The sequence below is a fragment of the Teleopsis dalmanni genome, chromosome 1 (assembly GCF_002237135.1).
Source record: "Teleopsis dalmanni isolate 2A chromosome 1, ASM223713v2, whole genome shotgun sequence".
In the NCBI taxonomy this organism is placed as follows: Eukaryota; Metazoa; Arthropoda; class Insecta; order Diptera; family Diopsidae; genus Teleopsis; species Teleopsis dalmanni.
The window spans coordinates 131,247,966-131,272,104 of NC_051846.1; the positions used below are offsets into that span (position 1 = coordinate 131,247,966).

The window sequence follows — 24,139 nt, forward strand, 5'->3', positions numbered from 1 at the left end:
TTCTACAAGGAAGTGTCCCAATAAGTAACTCAGTCGTCACCACAACGTTTGCTCATGATACGGCAATTTTATGTCGAAACAAAACCGCTATGCTAGCTTCAAACCAACTTCATTCTCACTTATTTCGGGTGGAGAAATGGTTGTCAAAATGGCGAATTAAAATTAATGAACTAAAATATTTTATTTTATTTTATTTTATTTTGTTTTGTTTTATTTTATTTTATTTTATTTTATTTTATTTTATTTTGTTTTATTTTATTTTATTTTATTTAATTTAATTTTATACAATGCATAGTTAAATTAAAAGTTGTAATATTATGTACAACTTATTGGTAGTCTCATTCTAAGAGAAGATGCAATAAATAAATGTATGTTTAAAAAGAAAAAATTTTATTTGTATTCTATCTTGAAAAAGACCAGAATAATATATATTTTAAAATATATTTTAATTTTTCCATTAGCTTAGGTAAAAATAATCTTTCACTTGCGATTTGGTCTAAATAAAATTTTGATGAAAAATAAACAAAAACAAAACTACTAGTTCATTTTGTTAGAAAAATTTTATCTCATGTGATATCATATCAACATACATATGATATGGTTGAATCAATATGATGCGTAGTAGTGTAGAAATTCAGTACCTTTAATATTCGTTCAGTATTTATTGAGGAATGTTTTTCAACAAATCTGTGAATGAAAGTAATACTAATTACAATACATAAATATTAACATCAATCATGTTATTTCAGTTTGAAGGTGCTTTTGATGCAAGACGTCTTGGAAATTGGGAAATACCTAAACAGTATCCATCCAGACCACGCACACGTCAAGGAAATACAACATTTATTGCCAACAATAGTGGACATTTGCTTCCTCATATTAAAAAGTAATTTCAGTTGAACTTATCTTTATTAATTCTATAAGACTTTAATTTCCAAAAATTTAGAACCGACGAACATCCATGGGGAAATTTTAAAAGCACATACGAGTTACCAAAAAGAATAACAAGAGAATTTATTGAAAATTATAATTATTGTTTAACCAACCCTAACAGATATAAGCACTTTGGAGAGGAAATTAAAACTTGTAACGAAATTAAAAACTCGATATGTGAACCAAAATGTGTGGCAATAAAACGTATTATAGATATCAGCAAACTACAAGAGAAGGTGCAAAAACATAGAAAAACTCAACGTTTGGCCTTTGTCTGCAAAAACAAATAAGTTTCAATTTAATAGAATCAATTTGAATAAATTTAGTCAAAATAAAATAATGGACATGGTAAATTAAGTTTGCAAAATTTTTATTGTTCAATGTACTTTATTAATTTTATATATAACTACGTTCTTATTTAATAATATTCTATTGCAAGCACTCTGATTTAGAATATATACCAGGCGACTTCACGTCACCACGACATCAGCATTCATCACGGGAACTTTTACTTCGACAAAAGTATGAGAGAGATAAAAGTATAGCACCAGAATTGCCTTTGCATAAATTTAATCTGGAAAGATATAACAATTATTTAACAAAAAAAAATCTGTCATTAAATACATGTTCACCAATTTTGTCACATACATCGTCAAAGAAGACACCGTTTTCGCCACCTGTCGAAGACATATGCTTAAACCAGGAATTGCAAAATTCAGAATATAATATGATTAAGTCTGTTAATTCCATAGCAGATAAACCCAACGAACGTTGCCCGTCTCCAATAGTACCCGCTTACGCAAATTTTGAATTAGCAAAACGTATGCATAGTGAAAACTTGGACCACCAACCTTTACCTGATTGTGTGGCAGATTTGGCATATCGAAAATTACAAATATCAGGCGGTCAACCTGGTCTTGGTCTAGAAATTGATCCAGTTGCCACCGGAGTTGGCATGAAGTCATACAAAGCTGGCCCTACTCATTGCACAAAATTAAAGGTATATCGTCCAAAAACTTGTGGTGTAGTACCGAGATCATACAATTTAACCGGGAGTCCACTCTACATATCTGCAGATCAAAATAAAAAAATGAGTGCAATGGATCTAGCAATTTGCTGGGACTATACTCCTTTAAATCCCAATGATGAACCACAACGTGCAATGCATATAGATGGCTCCAATGACTCCGCTGGACCTGCAGTGTTTACACATGTTAAGACACCACGTGAAGATGTTGCCACCAGTACAGGTCGTTCTGCAGGAGTTTTTAACAACACTTTAGGTGAAGCTAGTTTTTTTGATAAAGACATATTAAGTAGGAAAACTGACTTTATTGGAAAGAATTTGGATAAAGATGATAATTGTGTGTGCGACTCAAATGATTTTGATATACCGCATCGCTCACATAGCGTTTCGAATATACTTAACCAAACAATGCCACCGCGCTATAGCAAGCAATACCAATCTACTTCCAGTGATATGACTCAACAAAAATTAAAGGCTTTACGTAAAAAATATTTAGGTACAGATGACGGTGGTCCAATTTGTTTGACTGAAGCTACGGAACCAGCTTGCAAGCGAAGTGGTTTCTTCCGACGCGCTCGTTCTCGTCTTTGTCATAAAGTAGCACCACAATCCGCTTGTTGTCCTACAAATAACTTTGAAACGCGTTACCCATGTAAATCAATTTTTCGAATTGGGAACACAAAATACAACAGAGCAGGTGAATTTATTAATTCTAATAGTGGTTGTTGTATTGGAAACCATAACTCTAATAAAGTTTTAGTGATTCCTAGGCCAAGAAATCCATACAAAAGAAAAAATTATAGCATTGATACTTTAGTTCCCCCTTTTACAAGTTATCAAGGTGGAGCAGGACAGGGAGGATATCCTGAACATTGGCGATTGGCTAGTGTATATCAACACGCTTATAAACCACTAGCACAACGACGAAAACCGCTTTTGCAAACTGTTTATAAATAATATTTAAACACATAATAAAAGTATTTTAAATAAACGAACGCAGCTATTAAACACAAATTTTGTGAATTACATACAATATGCAGATAAATTCACAATTATAGTCACTTTTGTTAACTCTCTTATTATAGTTATTACCACAACAATGACATGTAGTAAGAAAATAAAGGTGAGCATTAAAATAACATCTGAAACGAGTGAATAAGTCTTAAAACCACTATATCTTAATGTATTGGACTATAACAGAGTTCTATAGTAAAACAACCATGTAAAACAGTTAAACGATTAAATGAAATTAAAAAGAAAAATTAATTTAATCAAATTAACTAAAAATAATTAACAAAATAACTTTTGTAAATCACAAATGAAAGTATCTTATTAATTGTATTAACCGATGTATAAATATACTTCACTTATATCATATTTGAATTTTTTAAAATACAATAAATAACTACACATAATTAAAAAAATGAAATTAACTAAATAAAACAAATTATAGTTGATTGAAAAAAACCATAATTATAATGATTTATATTTTTTTTTGAGTTCTCGGTTAGTTTTTTTAATGCTATTAAATAATAGAGTTCTTGGAAAAATGAGTCCTTAATAAACAAATTTCAGCAAGTCGTAAATCAATATATTTCGCTTCGCAATGGCTTACTTAGTGGATAGAATTGAACAACAATAATTAATAAGATTACAAAAGTTGAATTTTAATGTTTTACTAGTACTGGCCGAATGTTAGTAATATTATATCAAATTACTATAAAATAAAAAACTGAGCCTAAACCATCTCATCCTTATAAAATTTGATAAAATAATCAGAAATATCATTCATTCGATTTAATTAATATTAAGATCCCCTAGCATATATTCCTTTCTATAATAGATTATGAAAAAAGAATAATAAAAAACAAAAGATATAAAAATTAGTCTTCTTTAATCAAATAAATATTTTATTACAATTATTACTATTATAAATTGTTATTAAGATCTATATTCAATTTGTTTTTTATTTGTTACTGGGCTTAGGTCGTTTATTTAACATATAAATTTATAAAAATGTTTTTTAAATAAAATAAAAAATTACACTCTTTAAACTGTGTCAAATATTTATTTATATTTTAATTTTTATACAAACTGTAATGGCGAATTTATACACGACGTTATGGGTCTTAAAAAGAAAATGTTGACCATTAAAATGACATTGCCACTTACAAAGTTTTGAAATGAGACCCACCTCAAAATTATAGACTAAAAACAACAAACTAGTCGAAAAATTATTCAAAGAGAATGCATTTGGTATTGCAAAAAAGAATAAATTAATTACTTACACAGCTACGGTACCACAAATCTATGGTTAGCCGAAAATACATAAGATGGACATCCCTTTAAGACCCAAAACGTCGTGTGTAAATTCGCCACCACACAAATTATCTCAATATATTGCATCTATATTAAAAAGTATAACGATAGATTTTGTGTCTATAATATCAAAGATACTATTGCTTTCAAAGAATAAATTAGCAATTCATGTATTTTTGACAATGACAGACTAGTTTCCTTCGATGTAATCTCATTATTTCCAAGCAACCAATAGATTATGCATATAAAGAAACATTTATGGAGATTTTACGCTTCCTCCTTAAAGAAAATAGTTGCTTTATATTTGAGAACAAAATTTACAATCAAACGAAAGGGATGCCAATGGGTTCTCCGATATCACCTATTGTAGCAGATATTGTGGTGGAGAATATCTTAGACAAAATGATGGACGAAGTAGCTAAAAAAGCCAGACTGCTTACCAAATACGTAGACGATATATTTGCTGTTACAAAAATTGACAACATAGAGAGTACATTACACACACTAAATAATTTATCTTATATATATAATTCTTCTGTACGTGTGTTGACAGTGAACTCCTCCTAAACGGCTGAACCGATTTTGATGAAATTTTTTGTGTGTATTCAAGTGGATTGAAGGAAGGATTAGATTCACAATTTAGCCCACTGGATAATGTCTTTTTAATTAATTTTTTATTTTTTGGTATCCATGTACATTTATATTAGAAATTTAAAATTTATTCATGCTCACTTTGATTTGTTTAAAAAGTTTAAAATCTCTAAAATGAAAAACAATGCTACGTCTTCGTGGACGAGGAGGAAATATTGGTCGACGAACTCGGAATTCACAATTACAACAGACTGGCCCGTCAACGAGTCACCAACACATTCAGAACACGTGAACAACAGCGTTTGCAAGTGTATTGCGCATTGACACGTTCATCATTTCATCGCCTTGCGTTTGAATATAAGTCGGATATCGACTATTCGTCACATTCACGAATTGTCATCTGTGCTATGAACAAACAGTGCCAACACTGTCATGCACTTAAATACAAAGGTGAATCGGCCGGTTTCTGCTGCGCATCTGGAAAAGTTGTATTGCCACCATTGAATTCGCCGCCAGAATCTTTGAAAGCACTATTGGCTGGACCTACATCTCAATCTAAATTGTTTTTTCGAAAAATTCGCAAATTTAATTCGTGCTTTCAAATGACATCATTTGGAACAACAAAAATCGTTCAGAATGAGAATGGTCGCAACTTTCAATCAACGTTTAAGATTCGGGGCCAAGTGTATCACCAAATTGGTTCTTTAATGCCGATGCCCAATAACGATCCCAAATTTCTGCAAATCTACTTCATGGGTGATGAGAAGCAACAAATAAACGCACGTTACCAGTACAACCATATCGAGCAGATGGAGGAGTAAGAAATTGTGGGTATTTTAAAACCATTTTTAAAAAATCACAACCAGTTGGTCCAGTTGTTCAATACCGTTTCAAACTGACTGCTAAACGACAACTATACAAACCAGGAATGCTACCATATAACTTAAGATTAAAAATTGGCTCACCTATAATCATGCTGCGGTGAAATTATTTGCGAAATCTGACAGACTTACCAACACCGCGTTATCAAATCTCTGAATGGTTGCAGGCTCCTCGTGGAGGTATGCAGACCTGAGGTCAATAATTACTTAGTCTGATTAAGTGATAAACAATAACCTTTTTTCATTTAAAATGTAGTGCTTATAAGGATTTGAAGTAACATGAAAATATTTGTAACATAAGTAATGCATGTGGGCTTTTTGTAGATCAAAAGAAAAAATCAATGCAAAATAATTTTCGCATTAAAATGCTAAAGGTTAAGTTGATTAACAACAAATATTATAACTCAGCTGAGCCAGGAAAATTAATTGCAAGGGGAAACAACGTTCGCCGGGTCAGCTAGTATAGATATATAAAGTTTACCGAAGAAGAAGAAGAATCTGAAAAACTTGCCTATCTTGACGCAATAGTTATAAGACACAACAATAAACTTAAAATTAATTGGTATCAAAACCGTACAAAAACTGAACGATATATTAATTACAACTCGCAACACTCTCATCGTATAATACGGAACACAGCTCTAAATTTGATTAGACGTGTACTGAATATCAGCGATCCAATTTTTCATAAAAAAAATGAAAAAATTCTAATTGACATATTGCTAAAAATTATTATCCCAAACGGACGATATATTCTCTTCTAAAACAAGGGAATACAGTACGTAGAACAAAATCCGATCCCCAACCAAAAATTAATCTTTCTATGACGTATATCCCTGGGTTTTCGGAAAATTTCAGTAAATCCAAATGCCAGAAATACACTTAAAAATCATTTTTTAACAAAAAAACTCCAATGGACAAATTAAATGAGCATGATGTCGTATACAAAATTCCATGTGGAGATGACGGGTCTAACATATGTAAGCAGGTATATGTTGGTACAACAAAAAACAAGCTCAGGACGAGAATCGCTGGTGACAAACACTACATAAAGAGCAAACTAACTCCCTATGACCAAAAGACAGCATTAGCAACTCATTGCTCTATGATGAACCATATTCCAAATTTTGACGAAGTAGAGATCATCAACAAAGAGTCAAATTATAGACGTAGACTAATGCTGGAAATGTCACACATCATTGAAGTTCCGGACAATCAGAGACTAGACTACAAAAAAGACACAGAGGATCTTGCACAAATACACAGGTCTCTGATCAATCATAGAAAAAATTAATATATAATTATTAAATTTAAAATAATTTATCCTTCATTGTTAGAATGGGCCGTTTTCGCATTTGTGTTCTTTATCCGTCAATTTGTAAGGATACGCAGATTTTTTTCCCAGGCATTACTTGACTGTTTTCTTCACATTCGTAAAAATTTAAAATTCTATTGGTTACATATTTTCCTAGCGGTGGCTTTTTGGATTTGGGTCTTCTAAGATTCATTTCTCTGAAGTAAGTTTTTTAGCAACAGTAGTCATACATTTTGTAGCGTTTGAGAAGTAAGTCGTGACCCTTTCGGATAGACCACTATTTTTATTTTCATAGTTCTATCTGCTGTGCCATTAAAATTTTCCTGCAGATTTTTTAAAATTGATGCGAGTCATCTTCTTCATCGCTATTCTTAGAGTTATCCGCAGGAATATTAAAAATTTTAAATTTGCGATTTATTTATTCAATAAAAATACTTTTGAGAATACTAACGTCTTTAAAAATTTCATTTTTATGTAGAATTTAATGATAAATTCAATACAGGAATAAAAAGTAAAAGTTTTTATATCGTTTTCCTTCGAAAATTGATTTCATGGTACTTTGGTGCGTATGAGTAACGTGAAGGACACCTGATTAATTAATTTTTTTTAATTACTTCTAAAATGAATATCACAGTCGAAATATTTTTGAAGTAGAATTTATATATTAATTTGAATCAAAACTAAAAAAAAAAAATTTTTGTGACATATGCCTTTTTTTTTTTTAACTGAAAAATCGTGTGTATGTATTTGGTGTGATATGAAAGATAAATAAATTTTTAAAAGTACTTCTAATTACAATATCGTCCTGAAATTTTTGGGTTTTATGTAGAATTTTATTACTAATCGAAATCAAAAATATTATATAAGAATATATGTAATATATTCTTTGAAAATTCATTCAATAGAAATGTAGTATGCATGTGCATGATGTGTTTTGCGAGAGAAAAAAAATATTAAAATATTTAAAAAAATAACGGTTTCCTGAAAATTTTTATTTTGTAGTAAAATTTAAAACTGAATCTAAATAAAATATAAAAAATGAAAATTTAAAAACTACTTTTGAGAAATTTTTTTTTTGAAATTTAACGGTTAATATTAGTACTTAAATATTAACAAATTTCAAGTTTCTACCTTTTATAGAACTTGAGATATAGCCATTTGAAAATGTGTCTACTATGCCAATTTTCAAAACCCCATGGGTCCATATCTCCTAGGAAAAAAATCACAAAAAATTTTCCCGAGATACGGGTCTTCTTATTTTATGAAAGGAACTCATAAAAAATTTCAGCCATATCGGAGATCATGAGGTCAAAAAGGTGTCCGAGTTGTAAAAGAATGACCCATAAGCAGAAATTTTATCTTAACATACAGAAGCTGCGATTTTTCTTCTGAACACTCTCCAGTTATATTTTGTTTACAGACTTAGAACAAACTGGGTCAAATATAAAAAGTACATCAATTCACACATACACACAAACTACAAGATAAAGTGTAAATCTCATATTGAGGACGCAACCTCGGTTTTAAACTCAATTCTGATTTCAGCAGCAGAAAATTCCACCCCTAAAGACAATAAAATTTACAGATCCAATAAAGTACTTACAAATATTGACATAGAGAATTTAGTTTTATAAAAACGTAGATTAAGGCATGAATGGCAAAAATTTAGGTCTCCTTCAGCGAAAAACTTATTTAGGGAAGCCCAAAGGAGACACAGTACTGCATTAGGCAAGGAAACCAAAATCAGGCAATATAATTATATTCAAAACCTATGGCCAAATGGCAGAAACCATTCATCCTTGTGGAATGCTAGCAAAGGTATAAATTCCCCCATAGATTTCGATTCTCCAATAAGAAACTCTCTCGGAAACTGGGCGCGAAGTTATGAAGAAAAATCTAACATTTTTGCTGATTATCTAAAAGAGGTGTTCCAACCAAATCCTGCAACAGGACATTATGACTTTCCCACTCAGGATCTACATGTACCATCTGTTGACATGAATATCACGGCCAATGATCTTGTTCAAATAATCACAAACAAGTTAGATTGCAAAAAGGCACCGGGATGTGATTATATCTCAACCATCATGATAAAAATCTTATCCCTTTTGGCTATAAATTTTATCACATGACTTTTTAATGACATTATTAAATTTGGCTTTTACTCAACAGAGTGGAAAACATTCATGATTATTATGATTCATAAATCAGGTAAATATCACACGCTTGCCTCTTCATACAGGCCATTAAGGTTACTGCCATGCCTTTCTAAACTCTTTTAAAGAGCCCTGCTTTTAACATAAAGATATTCCTTGACGGTTAAAACCTAATACCCTCTCACCAGTTTGGTTTAAGGGAAAAACATGGAACTATTGAGCAAGTTAATCGTATAACGAACGAAATAAGATGTGCATTTGAGCTCAGAGAATATTGTTCCGCGGTCATTCTCGATGTTAAATAAGCCTTTAATAAAGTATGGTATAATGGGCTCCTATATAAGATACGCTGTTTATTACCTTCAAATGTCTACGCAGTTTTAGAATCGTATCTGCATAATAGAAGTTTTAAAGTTAAATGTAAATCATATACTTCTAATAATTTCCCAATAGAAGCTGGCGTTCTACAAGGAAGTGTCCCAATAAGTAACTCAGTCGTCACCACAACGTTTGCTCATGATACGGCAATTTTATGTCGAAACAAAACCGCTATGCTAGCTTCAAACCAACTTCATTCTCACTTATTTCGGGTGGAGAAATGGTTGTCAAAATGGCGAATTAAAATTAATGAACTAAAATATTTTATTTTATTTTATTTTATTTTGTTTTGTTTTATTTTATTTTATTTTATTTTATTTTATTTTATTTTGTTTTATTTTATTTTATTTTATTTAATTTAATTTTATACAATGCATAGTTAAATTAAAAGTTGTAATATTATGTACAACTTATTGGTAGTCTCATTCTAAGAGAAGATGCAATAAATAAATGTATGTTTAAAAAGAAAAAATTTTATTTGTATTCTATCTTGAAAAAGACCAGAATAATATATATTTTAAAATATATTTTAATTTTTCCATTAGCTTAGGTAAAAATAATCTTTCACTTGCGATTTGGTCTAAATAAAATTTTGATGAAAAATAAACAAAAACAAAACTACTAGTTCATTTTGTTAGAAAAATTTTATCTCATGTGATATCATATCAACATACATATGATATGGTTGAATCAATATGATGCGTAGTAGTGTAGAAATTCAGTACCTTTAATATTCGTTCAGTATTTATTGAGGAATGTTTTTCAACAAATCTGTGAATGAAAGTAATACTAATTACAATACATAAATATTAACATCAATCATGTTATTTCAGTTTGAAGGTGCTTTTGATGCAAGACGTCTTGGAAATTGGGAAATACCTAAACAGTATCCATCCAGACCACGCACACGTCAAGGAAATACAACATTTATTGCCAACAATAGTGGACATTTGCTTCCTCATATTAAAAAGTAATTTCAGTTGAACTTATCTTTATTAATTCTATAAGACTTTAATTTCCAAAAATTTAGAACCGACGAACATCCATGGGGAAATTTTAAAAGCACATACGAGTTACCAAAAAGAATAACAAGAGAATTTATTGAAAATTATAATTATTGTTTAACCAACCCTAACAGATATAAGCACTTTGGAGAGGAAATTAAAACTTGTAACGAAATTAAAAACTCGATATGTGAACCAAAATGTGTGGCAATAAAACGTATTATAGATATCAGCAAACTACAAGAGAAGGTGCAAAAACATAGAAAAACTCAACGTTTGGCCTTTGTCTGCAAAAACAAATAAGTTTCAATTTAATAGAATCAATTTGAATAAATTTAGTCAAAATAAAATAATGGACATGGTAAATTAAGTTTGCAAAATTTTTATTGTTCAATGTACTTTATTAATTTTATATATAACTACGTTCTTATTTAATAATATTCTATTGCAAGCACTCTGATTTAGAATATATACCAGGCGACTTCACGTCACCACGACATCAGCATTCATCACGGGAACTTTTACTTCGACAAAAGTATGAGAGAGATAAAAGTATAGCACCAGAATTGCCTTTGCATAAATTTAATCTGGAAAGATATAACAATTATTTAACAAAAAAAAATCTGTCATTAAATACATGTTCACCAATTTTGTCACATACATCGTCAAAGAAGACACCGTTTTCGCCACCTGTCGAAGACATATGCTTAAACCAGGAATTGCAAAATTCAGAATATAATATGATTAAGTCTGTTAATTCCATAGCAGATAAACCCAACGAACGTTGCCCGTCTCCAATAGTACCCGCTTACGCAAATTTTGAATTAGCAAAACGTATGCATAGTGAAAACTTGGACCACCAACCTTTACCTGATTGTGTGGCAGATTTGGCATATCGAAAATTACAAATATCAGGCGGTCAACCTGGTCTTGGTCTAGAAATTGATCCAGTTGCCACCGGAGTTGGCATGAAGTCATACAAAGCTGGCCCTACTCATTGCACAAAATTAAAGGTATATCGTCCAAAAACTTGTGGTGTAGTACCGAGATCATACAATTTAACCGGGAGTCCACTCTACATATCTGCAGATCAAAATAAAAAAATGAGTGCAATGGATCTAGCAATTTGCTGGGACTATACTCCTTTAAATCCCAATGATGAACCACAACGTGCAATGCATATAGATGGCTCCAATGACTCCGCTGGACCTGCAGTGTTTACACATGTTAAGACACCACGTGAAGATGTTGCCACCAGTACAGGTCGTTCTGCAGGAGTTTTTAACAACACTTTAGGTGAAGCTAGTTTTTTTGATAAAGACATATTAAGTAGGAAAACTGACTTTATTGGAAAGAATTTGGATAAAGATGATAATTGTGTGTGCGACTCAAATGATTTTGATATACCGCATCGCTCACATAGCGTTTCGAATATACTTAACCAAACAATGCCACCGCGCTATAGCAAGCAATACCAATCTACTTCCAGTGATATGACTCAACAAAAATTAAAGGCTTTACGTAAAAAATATTTAGGTACAGATGACGGTGGTCCAATTTGTTTGACTGAAGCTACGGAACCAGCTTGCAAGCGAAGTGGTTTCTTCCGACGCGCTCGTTCTCGTCTTTGTCATAAAGTAGCACCACAATCCGCTTGTTGTCCTACAAATAACTTTGAAACGCGTTACCCATGTAAATCAATTTTTCGAATTGGGAACACAAAATACAACAGAGCAGGTGAATTTATTAACTCTAATAGTGGTTGTTGTATTGGAAACCATAACTCTAATAAAGTTTTAGTGATTCCTAGGCCAAGAAATCCATACAAAAGAAAAAATTATAGCATTGATACTTTAGTTCCCCCTTTTACAAGTTATCAAGGTGGAGCAGGACAGGGAGGATATCCTGAACATTGGCGATTGGCTAGTGTATATCAACACGCTTATAAACCACTAGCACAACGACGAAAACCGCTTTTGCAAACTGTTTATAAATAATATTTAAACACATAATAAAAGTATTTTAAATAAACGAACGCAGCTATTAAACACAAATTTTGTGAATTACATACAATATGCAGATAAATTCACAATTATAGTCACTTTTGTTAACTCTCTTATTATAGTTATTACCACAACAATGACATGTAGTAAGAAAATAAAGGTGAGCATTAAAATAACATCTGAAACGAGTGAATAAGTCTTAAAACCACTATATCTTAATGTATTGGACTATAACAGAGTTCTATAGTAAAACAACCATGTAAAACAGTTAAACGATTAAATGAAATTAAAAAGAAAAATTAATTTAATCAAATTAACTAAAAATAATTAACAAAATAACTTTTGTAAATCACAAATGAAAGTATCTTATTAATTGTATTAACCGATGTATAAATATACTTCACTTATATCATATTTGAATTTTTTAAAATACAATAAATAACTACACATAATTAAAAAAATGAAATTAACTAAATAAAACAAATTATAGTTGATTGAAAAAAACCATAATTATAATGATTTATATTTTTTTTTGAGTTCTCGGTTAGTTTTTTTAATGCTATTAAATAATAGAGTTCTTGGAAAAATGAGTCCTTAATAAACAAATTTCAGCAAGTCGTAAATCAATATATTTCGCTTCGCAATGGCTTACTTAGTGGATAGAATTGAACAACAATAATTAATAAGATTACAAAAGTTGAATTTTAATGTTTTACTAGTACTGGCCGAATGTTAGTAATATTATATCAAATTACTATAAAATAAAAAACTGAGCCTAAACCATCTCATCCTTATAAAATTTGATAAAATAATCAGAAATATCATTCATTCGATTTAATTAATATTAAGATCCCCTAGCATATATTCCTTTCTATAATAGATTATGAAAAAAGAATAATAAAAAACAAAAGATATAAAAATTAGTCTTCTTTAATCAAATAAATATTTTATTACAATTATTACTATTATAAATTGTTATTAAGATCTATATTCAATTTGTTTTTTATTTGTTACTGGGCTTAGGTCGTTTATTTAACATATAAATTTATAAAAATGTTTTTTAAATAAAATAAAAAATTACACTCTTTAAACTGTGTCAAATATTTATTTATATTTTAATTTTTATACAAACTGTAATGGCGAATTTATACACGACGTTATGGGTCTTAAAAAGAAAATGTTGACCATTAAAATGACATTGCCACTTACAAAGTTTTGAAATGAGACCCACCTCAAAATTATAGACTAAAAACAACAAACTAGTCGAAAAATTATTCAAAGAGAATGCATTTGGTATTGCAAAAAAGAATAAATTAATTACTTACACAGCTACGGTACCACAAATCTATGGTTAGCCGAAAATACATAAGATGGACATCCCTTTAAGACCCAAAACGTCGTGTGTAAATTCGCCACCACACAAATTATCTCAATATATTGCATCTATATTAAAAAGTATAACGATAGATTTTGTGTCTATAATATCAAAGATACTATTGCTTTCAAAGAATAAATTAGCAATTCATGTATTTTTGACAATGACAGACTAGTTTCCTTCGATGTAATCTCATTATTTCCAAGCAACCAATAGATTATGCATATAAAGAAACATTTATGGAGATTTTACGCTTCCTCCTTAAAGAAAATAGTTGCTTTATATTTGAGAACAAAATTTACAATCAAACGAAAGGGATGCCAATGGGTTCTCCGATATCACCTATTGTAGCAGATATTGTGGTGGAGAATATCTTAGACAAAATGATGGACGAAGTAGCTAAAAAAGCCAGACTGCTTACCAAATACGTAGACGATATATTTGCTGTTACAAAAATTGACAACATAGAGAGTACATTACACACACTAAATAATTTATCTTATATATATAATTCTTCTGTACGTGTGTTGACAGTGAACTCCTCCTAAACGGCTGAACCGATTTTGATGAAATTTTTTGTGTGTATTCAAGTGGATTGAAGGAAGGATTAGATTCACAATTTAGCCCACTGGATAATGTCTTTTTAATTAATTTTTTATTTTTTGGTATCCATGTACATTTATATTAGAAATTTAAAATTTATTCATGCTCACTTTGATTTGTTTAAAAAGTTTAAAATCTCTAAAATGAAAAACAATGCTACGTCTTCGTGGACGAGGAGGAAATATTGGTCGACGAACTCGGAATTCACAATTACAACAGACTGGCCCGTCAACGAGTCACCAACACATTCAGAACACGTGAACAACAGCGTTTGCAAGTGTATTGCGCATTGACACGTTCATCATTTCATCGCCTTGCGTTTGAATATGAGTCGGATATCGACTATTCGTCACATTCACGAATTGTCATCTGTGCTATGAACAAACAGTGCCAACACTGTCATGCACTTAAATACAAAGGTGAATCGGCCGGTTTCTGCTGCGCATCTGGAAAAGTTGTATTGCCACCATTGAATTCGCCGCCAGAATCTTTGAAAGCACTATTGGCTGGACCTACATCTCAATCTAAATTGTTTTTTCGAAAAATTCGCAAATTTAATTCGTGCTTTCAAATGACATCATTTGGAACAACAAAAATCGTTCAGAATGAGAATGGTCGCAACTTTCAATCAACGTTTAAGATTCGGGGCCAAGTGTATCACCAAATTGGTTCTTTAATGCCGATGCCCAATAACGATCCCAAATTTCTGCAAATCTACTTCATGGGTGATGAGAAGCAACAAATAAACGCACGTTACCAGTACAACCATATCGAGCAGATGGAGGAGTAAGAAATTGTGGGTATTTTAAAACCATTTTTAAAAAATCACAACCAGTTGATCCAGTTGTTCAATACCGTTTCAAACTGACTGCTAAACGACAACTATACAAACCAGGAATGCTACCATATAACTTAAGATTAAAAATTGGCTCACCTATAATCATGCTGCGGTGAAATTATTTGCGAAATCTGACAGACTTACCAACACCGCGTTATCAAATCTCTGAATGGTTGCAGGCTCCTCGTGGAGGTATGCAGACCTGAGGTCAATAATTACTTAGTCTGATTAAGTGATAAACAATAACTTTTTTTCATTTAAAATGTAGTGCTTATAAGGATTTGAAGTAACATGAAAATATTTGTAACATAAGTAATGCATGTGGGCTTTTTGTAGATCAAAAGAAAAAATCAATGCAAAATAATTTTCGCATTAAAATGCTAAAGGTTAAGTTGATTAACAACAAATATTATAACTCAGCTGAGCCAGGAAAATTAATTGCAAGGGGAAACAACGTTCGCCGGGTCAGCTAGTATAGATATATAAAGTTTACCGAAGAAGAAGAAGAATCTGAAAAACTTGCCTATCTTGACGCAATAGTTATAAGACACAACAATAAACTTAAAATTAATTGGTATCAAAACCGTACAAAAACTGAACGATATATTAATTACAACTCGCAACACTCTCATCGTATAATACGGAACACAGCTCTAAATTTGATTAGACGTGTACTGAATATCAGCGATCCAATTTTTCATAAAAAAAATGAAAAAATTCTAATTGACATATTGCTAAAAATTATTATCCCAAACGGACGATATATTCTCTTCTAAAACAAGGGAATACAGTACGTAGAACAAAATCCGATCCCCAACCAAAAATTAATCTTTCTATGACGTATATCCCTGGGTTTTCGGAAAATTTCAGTAAATCCAAATGCCAGAAATACACTTAAAAATCATTTTTTAACAAAAAAACTCCAATGGACAAATTAAATGAGCATGATGTCGTATACAAAATTCCATGTGGAGATGACGGGTCTAACATATGTAAGCAGGTATATGTTGGTACAACAAAAAACAAGCTCAGGACGAGAATCGCTGGTGACAAACACTACATAAAGAGCAAACTAACTCCCTATGACCAAAAGACAGCATTAGCAACTCATTGCTCTATGATGAACCATATTCCAAATTTTGACGAAGTAGAGATCATCAACAAAGAGTCAAATTATAGACGTAGACTAATGCTGGAAATGTCACACATCATTGAAGTTCCGGACAATCAGAGACTAGACTACAAAAAAGACACAGAGGATCTTGCACAAATACACAGGTCTCTGATCAATCATAGAAAAAATTAATATATAATTATTAAATTTAAAATAATTTATCCTTCATTGTTTGTTCACTTAAGACTTTTGCTTTTTTTGATTTTAATTTTATTGTTTTTGAATTTATGTTTTTGCTTTTGACTAAATAAATTTAAAATGGTAAAAATGTCAAACATTGAAAGAGATAACAATGTTTGTCATTTATGGTTTTTCGTTTTGGATATACATATGTTTATATGTTTATTCACATATATTTAAATATGTAATTTTCTTTGTTTATTATCATTATACATTCAAGATGGTCTACGAAGAAGACAGAAATTTTTGTAATATAAATAATTTTGTATAAAAATTAAAATATAACTAAATATTTAACACAGTTTAAAAAGTGTAATTTTTTATTTTATTCAAAAAACATTTTTATAAATTAATGTGTTAAATAAACGACCTAAGCCCAATAATTATTACTTTATTTAAAGAAATTAATTATTCTTCGAAATAATAAGAATAACATTGATTAATAAATAATAATCCTAGAAAAATTAAATTATTTTTATTTTAATTAATAATCAAAATATTATTTTGCATAATGAAAAATTTTTCACAATTTAAAAAAAAATTTTATATTTTTGTCACCAATCAACGTTTTTGTTAAATTATTTAAATATAATCAAAAAAAAATTTCATTTTTTAAAATTAATAAATTTTTGAAGGTACTCAATGTAATATTAATAATATAAATTCTCGAATATTTCAGGAAAATAAACTCCTGAATTAGTTTTTCCATGCTGACTATAAAAATGCAGTCAAACTTCCATAACTCGAACTTCTATAACTCGAATTTTCTGTAACTCGAACCAAAAATAGTGCACCAAGGTTTTAGAGATCAAATTACATACAATTCTGCTTCCATAACTCGTTCTCTAACTCGAAGTTTCCATAAGTCGAACCTCTTCGTTACAAAATTGGACTTTGAGTTATGGAATTTTGACTGTATAAGTATAAGGTGTAAGAAGCTGCGAAAACAAATAAACTATTTATTGAATATCAAGATCAATTTACAATTCTATTTTTTAAAGAAATTTCTCCTAAAAAATTTTAAGTAGAAGGAGCAGCTATATCTTCCGAACTTAACAAAAAGCATCATAAAGTTAATAAAGGTATAAATTTTAATAATCCCTTATTTACTAATGAACTTCGTCTTCCTAATCACATATCTAATATTAGCTAAATAAAATAAACCTGACGAACATAAATTATGACCAATTATTATTTTATAACCATTATAATTTGATCGTTAAATTTATGCATGAAAACTGCACTCTTGCATTAATCTGAAGCATCAGTAACTAATATTATTGTCTTCACTGGATCGAAGAGCATAAATCAAGACATAAATCAGAAGTTAATATATTTTTGATTTTGTTAAATGTTTCATTATGCTGTTGTTTCCAATCAAACTTTTTATCTTTTTTTTAAAAGTTCGTCTAAGGGACCACGTAGAGTTTTCATACTTCTAATGAACTCCCTATAATAATTTACAGTTCTTACAAATGCTCATGTTTCTTGGCGATCAATAATCTGTTGGAAAATTTCATTAACTGTTTTAACATCCTTTTGCATTCTAAGTATTTTAAATAAACCGGGGAGAGTATTGATAAACATCAGCCTTTGAGATTCTTAATCCACTGGAATCTGGAAAAACGCATCTGATAGGTCAGTTGTGCTTAAGACTTTCTACTATTAGTGAATTTGGAAAATATTTGGTAAGGCATTAGATGAGGATATATATTTGACACTGGACTGTCATTTAGACCTGTAGAATAACCGGTATATCTACAAATTTTTTCATTTTTCTTTTTAGCAACTGTCGTTTGTCGTTTCATTTGTTGTTAGTAGTTTATTTAAATGGTTTGCAAAATGAAGTGATAGGCACTTACCATAAGTCAAATGCTGTTATCCAATTAATACCAAAAACATTCAACTGAAGTGGCGTGACGTAACATACATCATACTCCTCTCTTCCATTTAGGTTTACAACGCAAGCAAAGCTGCCCAGATTTAATCTATTAAATTTATATAACTATACCATATATAAAAAAAATTAAATTATACGTTGCGTTTATTACAAACATCAAAACCGCCAATAAAAAGTTATATTTCTACTTATTGTAGTAAGTCAATGGTAGCTTTAACTGGCTATTATATATAGTATTTTATATATTAAACAATGGCTATTTTGGTGTTTATTTATAGATGCAAAGTCTGAGAAGAGATATGCTATATACACTGAAATGCCAAAATGTACTCATCCAAAAAATACGAACAATTAGCACTAAAGGGTAGCAAGAAAATAATACTTGTTAAATCAAAGATTTGATTATTTTTATTCAAATTATAAAAATTCGGACTCGATAGCATGCATAATCGAAGTTTTATTAATAAATTCTAAATCATTTAATAATATACAAAATTTTGTATAATGAGGTTAAAGTATCACCTAGTACAAAAACAAAAGCCTTAATGCTACACAATGGTGCGTGATGAATTTCCCCAGCCGGTCTTACTATTTTGACCACTCGGTCCCTACTCACCACGATATTTGCTGAAATAAGAGCACTTTCTGAGAAATTTCGTTGTCTGCTTTGGTTTTTTGACATTAAAAATCCATTTTGAGAAAATGTGAAATGCCAAAATTGCAATTAGGTGCACAAATATCATACTACTCAAAAAACAGGCGAAATTTAATTTTAATTACAAAAGCATTAAGAGAGGCAATTATTTTACAAAAATATACGAACTATAACTTATACAAATTTATTTACAGATGAAACGGAAGTGTGTTTTGTCATTATATATTTATAATTATTATTTATAATTATGTAAATCACATTTTAACAAATTTCACAACTGTAAATAATTATATACGTGTTTTAAAAATATATTGTACAATATGTGATTTTGTTTTTTGTTTTTTTTTTTTTTCTTTAAATCATACTGACAAAAGAGCTTGGACATGCAGTTCAATGAATGTGATCTGTATTTTTCGTACCTAATATGTTTGTATTAAAAGTTCCTTAATACTTCTCCAAACTGTGCTACATGCTTTCTTAAGAATTTTAACTAATGGCGGTTTTATGATTATTAATATAGAAACGAGTGGAAGATCCTGTTTGGCATTACTGACACTTCAAATGGGATATTTTATGCCTATTATAGACACTTTTCTGCAAAAATGCATTGCGCTGCATTAATTTAATAGATTAAATTTATTTATAATTTTTATTTAATTAAATAGTTCCTTGTTATTTTTTCAATCATATTAAACATTTTTAAAATAATAATATTGTTTTTTAATAATACTATTGAACGCCCTTTCCTCTCTATTTCCTCTTAACCCAAAAGAAACAAAATTTTGTAAATATAGAAACCAAAAATTACACTTCACTGATTGCTCTTTCGTCTTGATGCAGCAAAACTATCGAAGCATAAGTTCGCAAAACAGAAAATTGTTAACATATAAATCACACAAGCACCCAAACTAGCAATATGAGTAGAAAATATAGCAACAATTTCTATATTATATCACACACATTCTCATATGCACATTCAACGGCTCTTTCGTATGTTTCGAACACTTAAGATCATTGTGTTATACACAGCTTTTGTTTGTTCTACAATTCAAAGCTGATTGTGCTTTTGGCTGGCTACTCAAGCTGGCTACCATGAAATCAAAGGGGTCCACTTTTTTTTCTGCATTCACAATCTGTGTATTATTTGTCTGTGCTTTAACTATACTAGAATTATTATCGTTATTTTATCTTTTAACTGATGACGGACCGTAGGTCAGCATATCTTCCTGTGCGTCCTGAGGTGGACTTAAGGTTTGTTAGGGCGGGGTTGGTTAACATATCGATTTTTATGAATAATTTTAGGGCTCTGTTCTTGATATATTTTTTCGCTAAGCCGATCCTTAGAGCTCTATGTAAAACTGATATAAAAAATCATGCCTATATTTACTCATTAAAATAAAATTAATATATACAATGGATTTTCTAATAACAATAATTTATACTAAATGTAAGATACATTTAGGTTATAAACCACACCGATTTTAATATTGGACAATTCCAGTATGGTAAATAAATAAGTTTTTTTTGCGACATTACACAAAGAGGCACAATTATTCAAAATTTCCTCTCAATTTCTTTTCTTTATCTTCTTTGATCATAACGTTGTCATGATGTGCTCTAACAATTTGCCACTTTAGTTGAAACTCCACAATTATTTAAACAAAATGAAGTAAAAGCTTTATTAATTAATTTCAAATGCAAGTAAATAAATTTCCAAAACCTTCAATAAGCAAACAATTATTTAAAGCATAAAAATAGAAATACAGTTCTAATCTAACTGGGTGCAGGTGCAGCTCGTATAAGAATAATAAAAACAATTTTATGTAACCAATTTAAGTATTTGGTTGCAAGTATAAGTACAAAAAACAATAGATAAAATCTTTGGAATGATTAAAATAAGTTGGAAAATGCTTATCTCATGTTTTTATATTTCTTCTTTTTTTTTTTTAAGAAGCAGAATGATTTTACTTTGGTAGTACATATTGTTCCTGTGATTTTTGGAATAGCGATTTTTTCAACTTATGCCGAAGCTCTCGAGTAGGATGTCTTAAACTGTTTCGCAACGAACTTTTTTTTTCATTAGTCAACTGTTCGATAGCAATGTATTCCGTTTCAGGAATCACAGATTTAAGTTTCATCGTTCGATCTCCAGTGTCAATAATAGACATGTTCAAATCATTTAACTGTTTCTCAAATAAAGGACGTTTGCGCCGCAAACTCTGACGAATGCATGTAACGATATTTCTATTGTTTTCAGACTTCTCCAATGAATTCTTTATTTCTTGATCATCGACTTTATTTTTACTATGAATAAGTTTACGTACAGAATTACGTAGAAAACTCTTTACACTTGTTTGCATATTATCTTCAGTTTTAACACTGCCATTATCATCTGAAGGATTATCAATAATAACAGATTTTTGAGATGGTATTCTACGATATGCACGTACAAAAATAGGCAACTTAAAATTTGTTTCATCTGATTCTGATTCGTATGAGACATCTGCAACTTCCTGGTTCTGTGGTGATTCCATTACTAATTTAACACTAGTTTCTGTATTTTTTACAACAGTTACGATATTTTGATCCGATACATTTTTATTTTGTAAATTAGTTATCGTTCCATCTAGGTTATCCACCTCAGTAACATTTTCTAATACTTGGCTAAAAATATTTTGTCTATCTGGTAGGATTAACGAATGTTGAATTGATTCCACTATTTTTGTATTTTTACGTAATTTTGCTTCATTTATACTGTTCTCTAATTCAAGTTGGTAGCGATCTAACTCTTTTCCAATGTCTAGAGCAGCTTCTTCATTTACTAAACCTATCGACTGTTTATGAACTGAATTAAGTGGCGAAAACACTAGTTTTTCTGCTAGCAATTTACTTGGCGTTAGCTCAGATATTGAAATATTTTTAAAATCAATTCTACAACCAACTGTAGGTTGGAAAGGCAGCTTTATTGTAAGAAAATCTGAGTTTTGGTCAACTAAACCCAGATTTTCGATTCCATTCGATTCATTCTGTTTCTGGAAACAACGTTCAACTTCAAAAGGATTATAAATGGAATTATTATCTTGAGAACGTATATTTAACGCTTCATTCACATAATAGTGTGACTGCCTTAAATCTGACGAAGCTTGAAAATTTTCCCGGCGAACCTTTTGTAAAAATTTATGATAAAAAAATAAATACATAATGTTCTATAGTTTACCTCAAAAGGATTAAATTGTTTTTCTGGCACATTCAAATTCAAAGCACGATTTTCAAAACACGCCCCACTTATTTTTGAGACACGCTTTTTCTTCTTTGGTGGATCACGAATTACCTCAAACGGGTTTCTCTTTTGGTCAGATACTTTATCTTCCTTAATACTATTATTTTCTGTTACATTTGGTATAGATTTGACTTCCAAAATATCTGCCATAAATGGATTACAATTTTGTTTGGTTTGTTCCTTTGGACGCTCACATTCCAATATTTTTGGTATTAAAGCATAGGTACTGGTTGAAGAATATTCATTTCCAACAAAGTGTCCGTCATCTACATTTCCTCTCTTGCGTTTAAAAGACATTTTTTTCTTCAAATTTGTCCTTATTTTCCGAATTTAACGTACCGAACAATTAAAAGATCAAACCGTTTATATAAAAAACCACCACCTGTCGAATTTAAGAACACCGCCAAATTATTTTTATACGTACTGTGTTGATAGTTTAAACCAAAGAACACCATCAGGAAAGGAAAGTGATCATTAACGGATATTTGTACTTAGGCCGTATGCGAGTTCGAGTAAATTATTAGTAAATTGGAGAAATAGTAAATTATGTCAGCATGGCGCAAATGTTGGAATTTACCAAAATTTCGAGTAGGGTAAATTAGATGAAAACTGGGTAAATTAGATGTTACCTTTGTGAAAATTTGATAAGATGTTTAATAAATAAATAAATATATTTAAAAACTTTTGACCAGAAATAATAAGTGCAATAAATAAATAAATAAATATTTACATAAGTGCAGCGTAAAAAATTCCAAGGAAATTTCAATTTACTTTACCTCAATTTACTCGAACTTGCACACGGCCTTAATGCAAAGATAATGTTTTTGTTCACAAATCGAATGTTAAAAATTACATGCTGCGAAATTTTAAAAATTGATTATTATAACTATAAAGGATAATATTCAGAAGTTTTATTAACTTTAATTGATTTCAGGTATGTGTTGTAACGAAGTAAAATGCTTTAACACCGTCAAAAAAAATAAATATAAATACTTATCTGGAATCATTTCCTATCACGCTCGTCTACAGCATACTTCAATAATTGTATGTTCCCATAAATGAACTTCTTAAATATAATTATTATTTAATAAAATTGAAAAAATAAAAAGTACCTGTGGGGCTAATACCATTATAGCTTCACTTTTTGCGTGATTATGGGTTAATGGCTCGAATGCCATAGAGAAGGATGCTTACTTGTGTGCTTTTATACTCTTATCGGACGTGATATTAAAGCATTGCCATCGTACTTTTCGTGTTCTGTGGGTGCCATATCCGCCACAGTACTCCCGTCGTAGAAGATTGCCGGAGGACTGTGATGAAGGCTATTTGTGAGTGTGATCTTCTTTTCGTTTCTGCCGTCTGACTATAATAAACTGTTGCTTAATTAAAACGGGTCTTCTCTAACGAAAGTGACGTTTTTCTTCGTCCTTTTAACTGGTAGTGTGTTATGCTTTGGTTTAGGATCGATTAATAAAATTTACTTCGGTACTGCTAGAATATCTGTATTCTCCAGGAATGCGGGTTTTA

At 30.3% G+C, this 24,139-nt stretch overlaps 4 protein-coding genes across 6 annotated transcripts; 3 read left to right on the forward strand and 1 right to left on the reverse strand.

The window, feature by feature from the left end:
- Positions 1-1,194: 1,194 nt before the first annotated feature.
- Positions 1,195-2,951, forward strand: LOC119668694. 2 transcript variants are annotated; one of them, XM_038078289.1, is made up of 3 exons: positions 1,195-1,281; positions 1,373-2,657; positions 2,715-2,951. In XM_038078289.1, the coding sequence occupies exons 1-3, from the start codon at positions 1,273-1,275 to the stop codon at positions 2,915-2,917; spliced, it is 1,497 nt and encodes a 498-aa protein (XP_037934217.1). In that variant the 5' UTR covers positions 1,195-1,272; the 3' UTR covers positions 2,918-2,951. The 2 variants fall into 2 exon arrangements, with proteins under 2 accessions (XP_037934217.1, XP_037934216.1); XM_038078288.1 differs by having other exon boundaries at positions 1,373-2,951.
- Positions 2,952-8,845: 5,894 nt separating this feature from the next.
- Positions 8,846-10,957, forward strand: LOC119666133 (protein Flattop homolog). The gene is made up of 3 exons (XM_038075414.1): positions 8,846-8,884; positions 10,434-10,570; positions 10,631-10,957. Exons 1-3 carry the CDS (start codon positions 8,846-8,848, stop codon positions 10,905-10,907), a joined length of 453 nt encoding a protein of 150 aa, XP_037931342.1. The 3' UTR covers positions 10,908-10,957.
- LOC119668696 lies at positions 10,879-12,635 on the forward strand. Of its 2 annotated transcripts, XM_038078291.1 has the most exons (3): positions 10,879-10,965; positions 11,057-12,341; positions 12,399-12,635. In XM_038078291.1, the coding sequence occupies exons 1-3, from the start codon at positions 10,957-10,959 to the stop codon at positions 12,599-12,601; spliced, it is 1,497 nt and encodes a 498-aa protein (XP_037934219.1). In that variant the 5' UTR covers positions 10,879-10,956; the 3' UTR covers positions 12,602-12,635. The 2 variants fall into 2 exon arrangements, with proteins under 2 accessions (XP_037934219.1, XP_037934218.1); XM_038078290.1 differs by having other exon boundaries at positions 11,057-12,635.
- An 8,444-nt stretch (positions 12,636-21,079) lies between these two features.
- On the reverse strand, positions 21,080-23,242 carry LOC119668697. The gene is made up of 2 exons (XM_038078292.1): positions 22,550-23,242; positions 21,080-22,496 (listed from the first exon to the last, which is right to left on the reverse strand). The coding sequence occupies exons 1-2, from the start codon at positions 22,907-22,909 to the stop codon at positions 21,297-21,299; spliced, it is 1,560 nt and encodes a 519-aa protein (XP_037934220.1). The 5' UTR covers positions 22,910-23,242; the 3' UTR covers positions 21,080-21,296.
- Between the last annotated feature and the right edge of the window lie 897 nt (positions 23,243-24,139).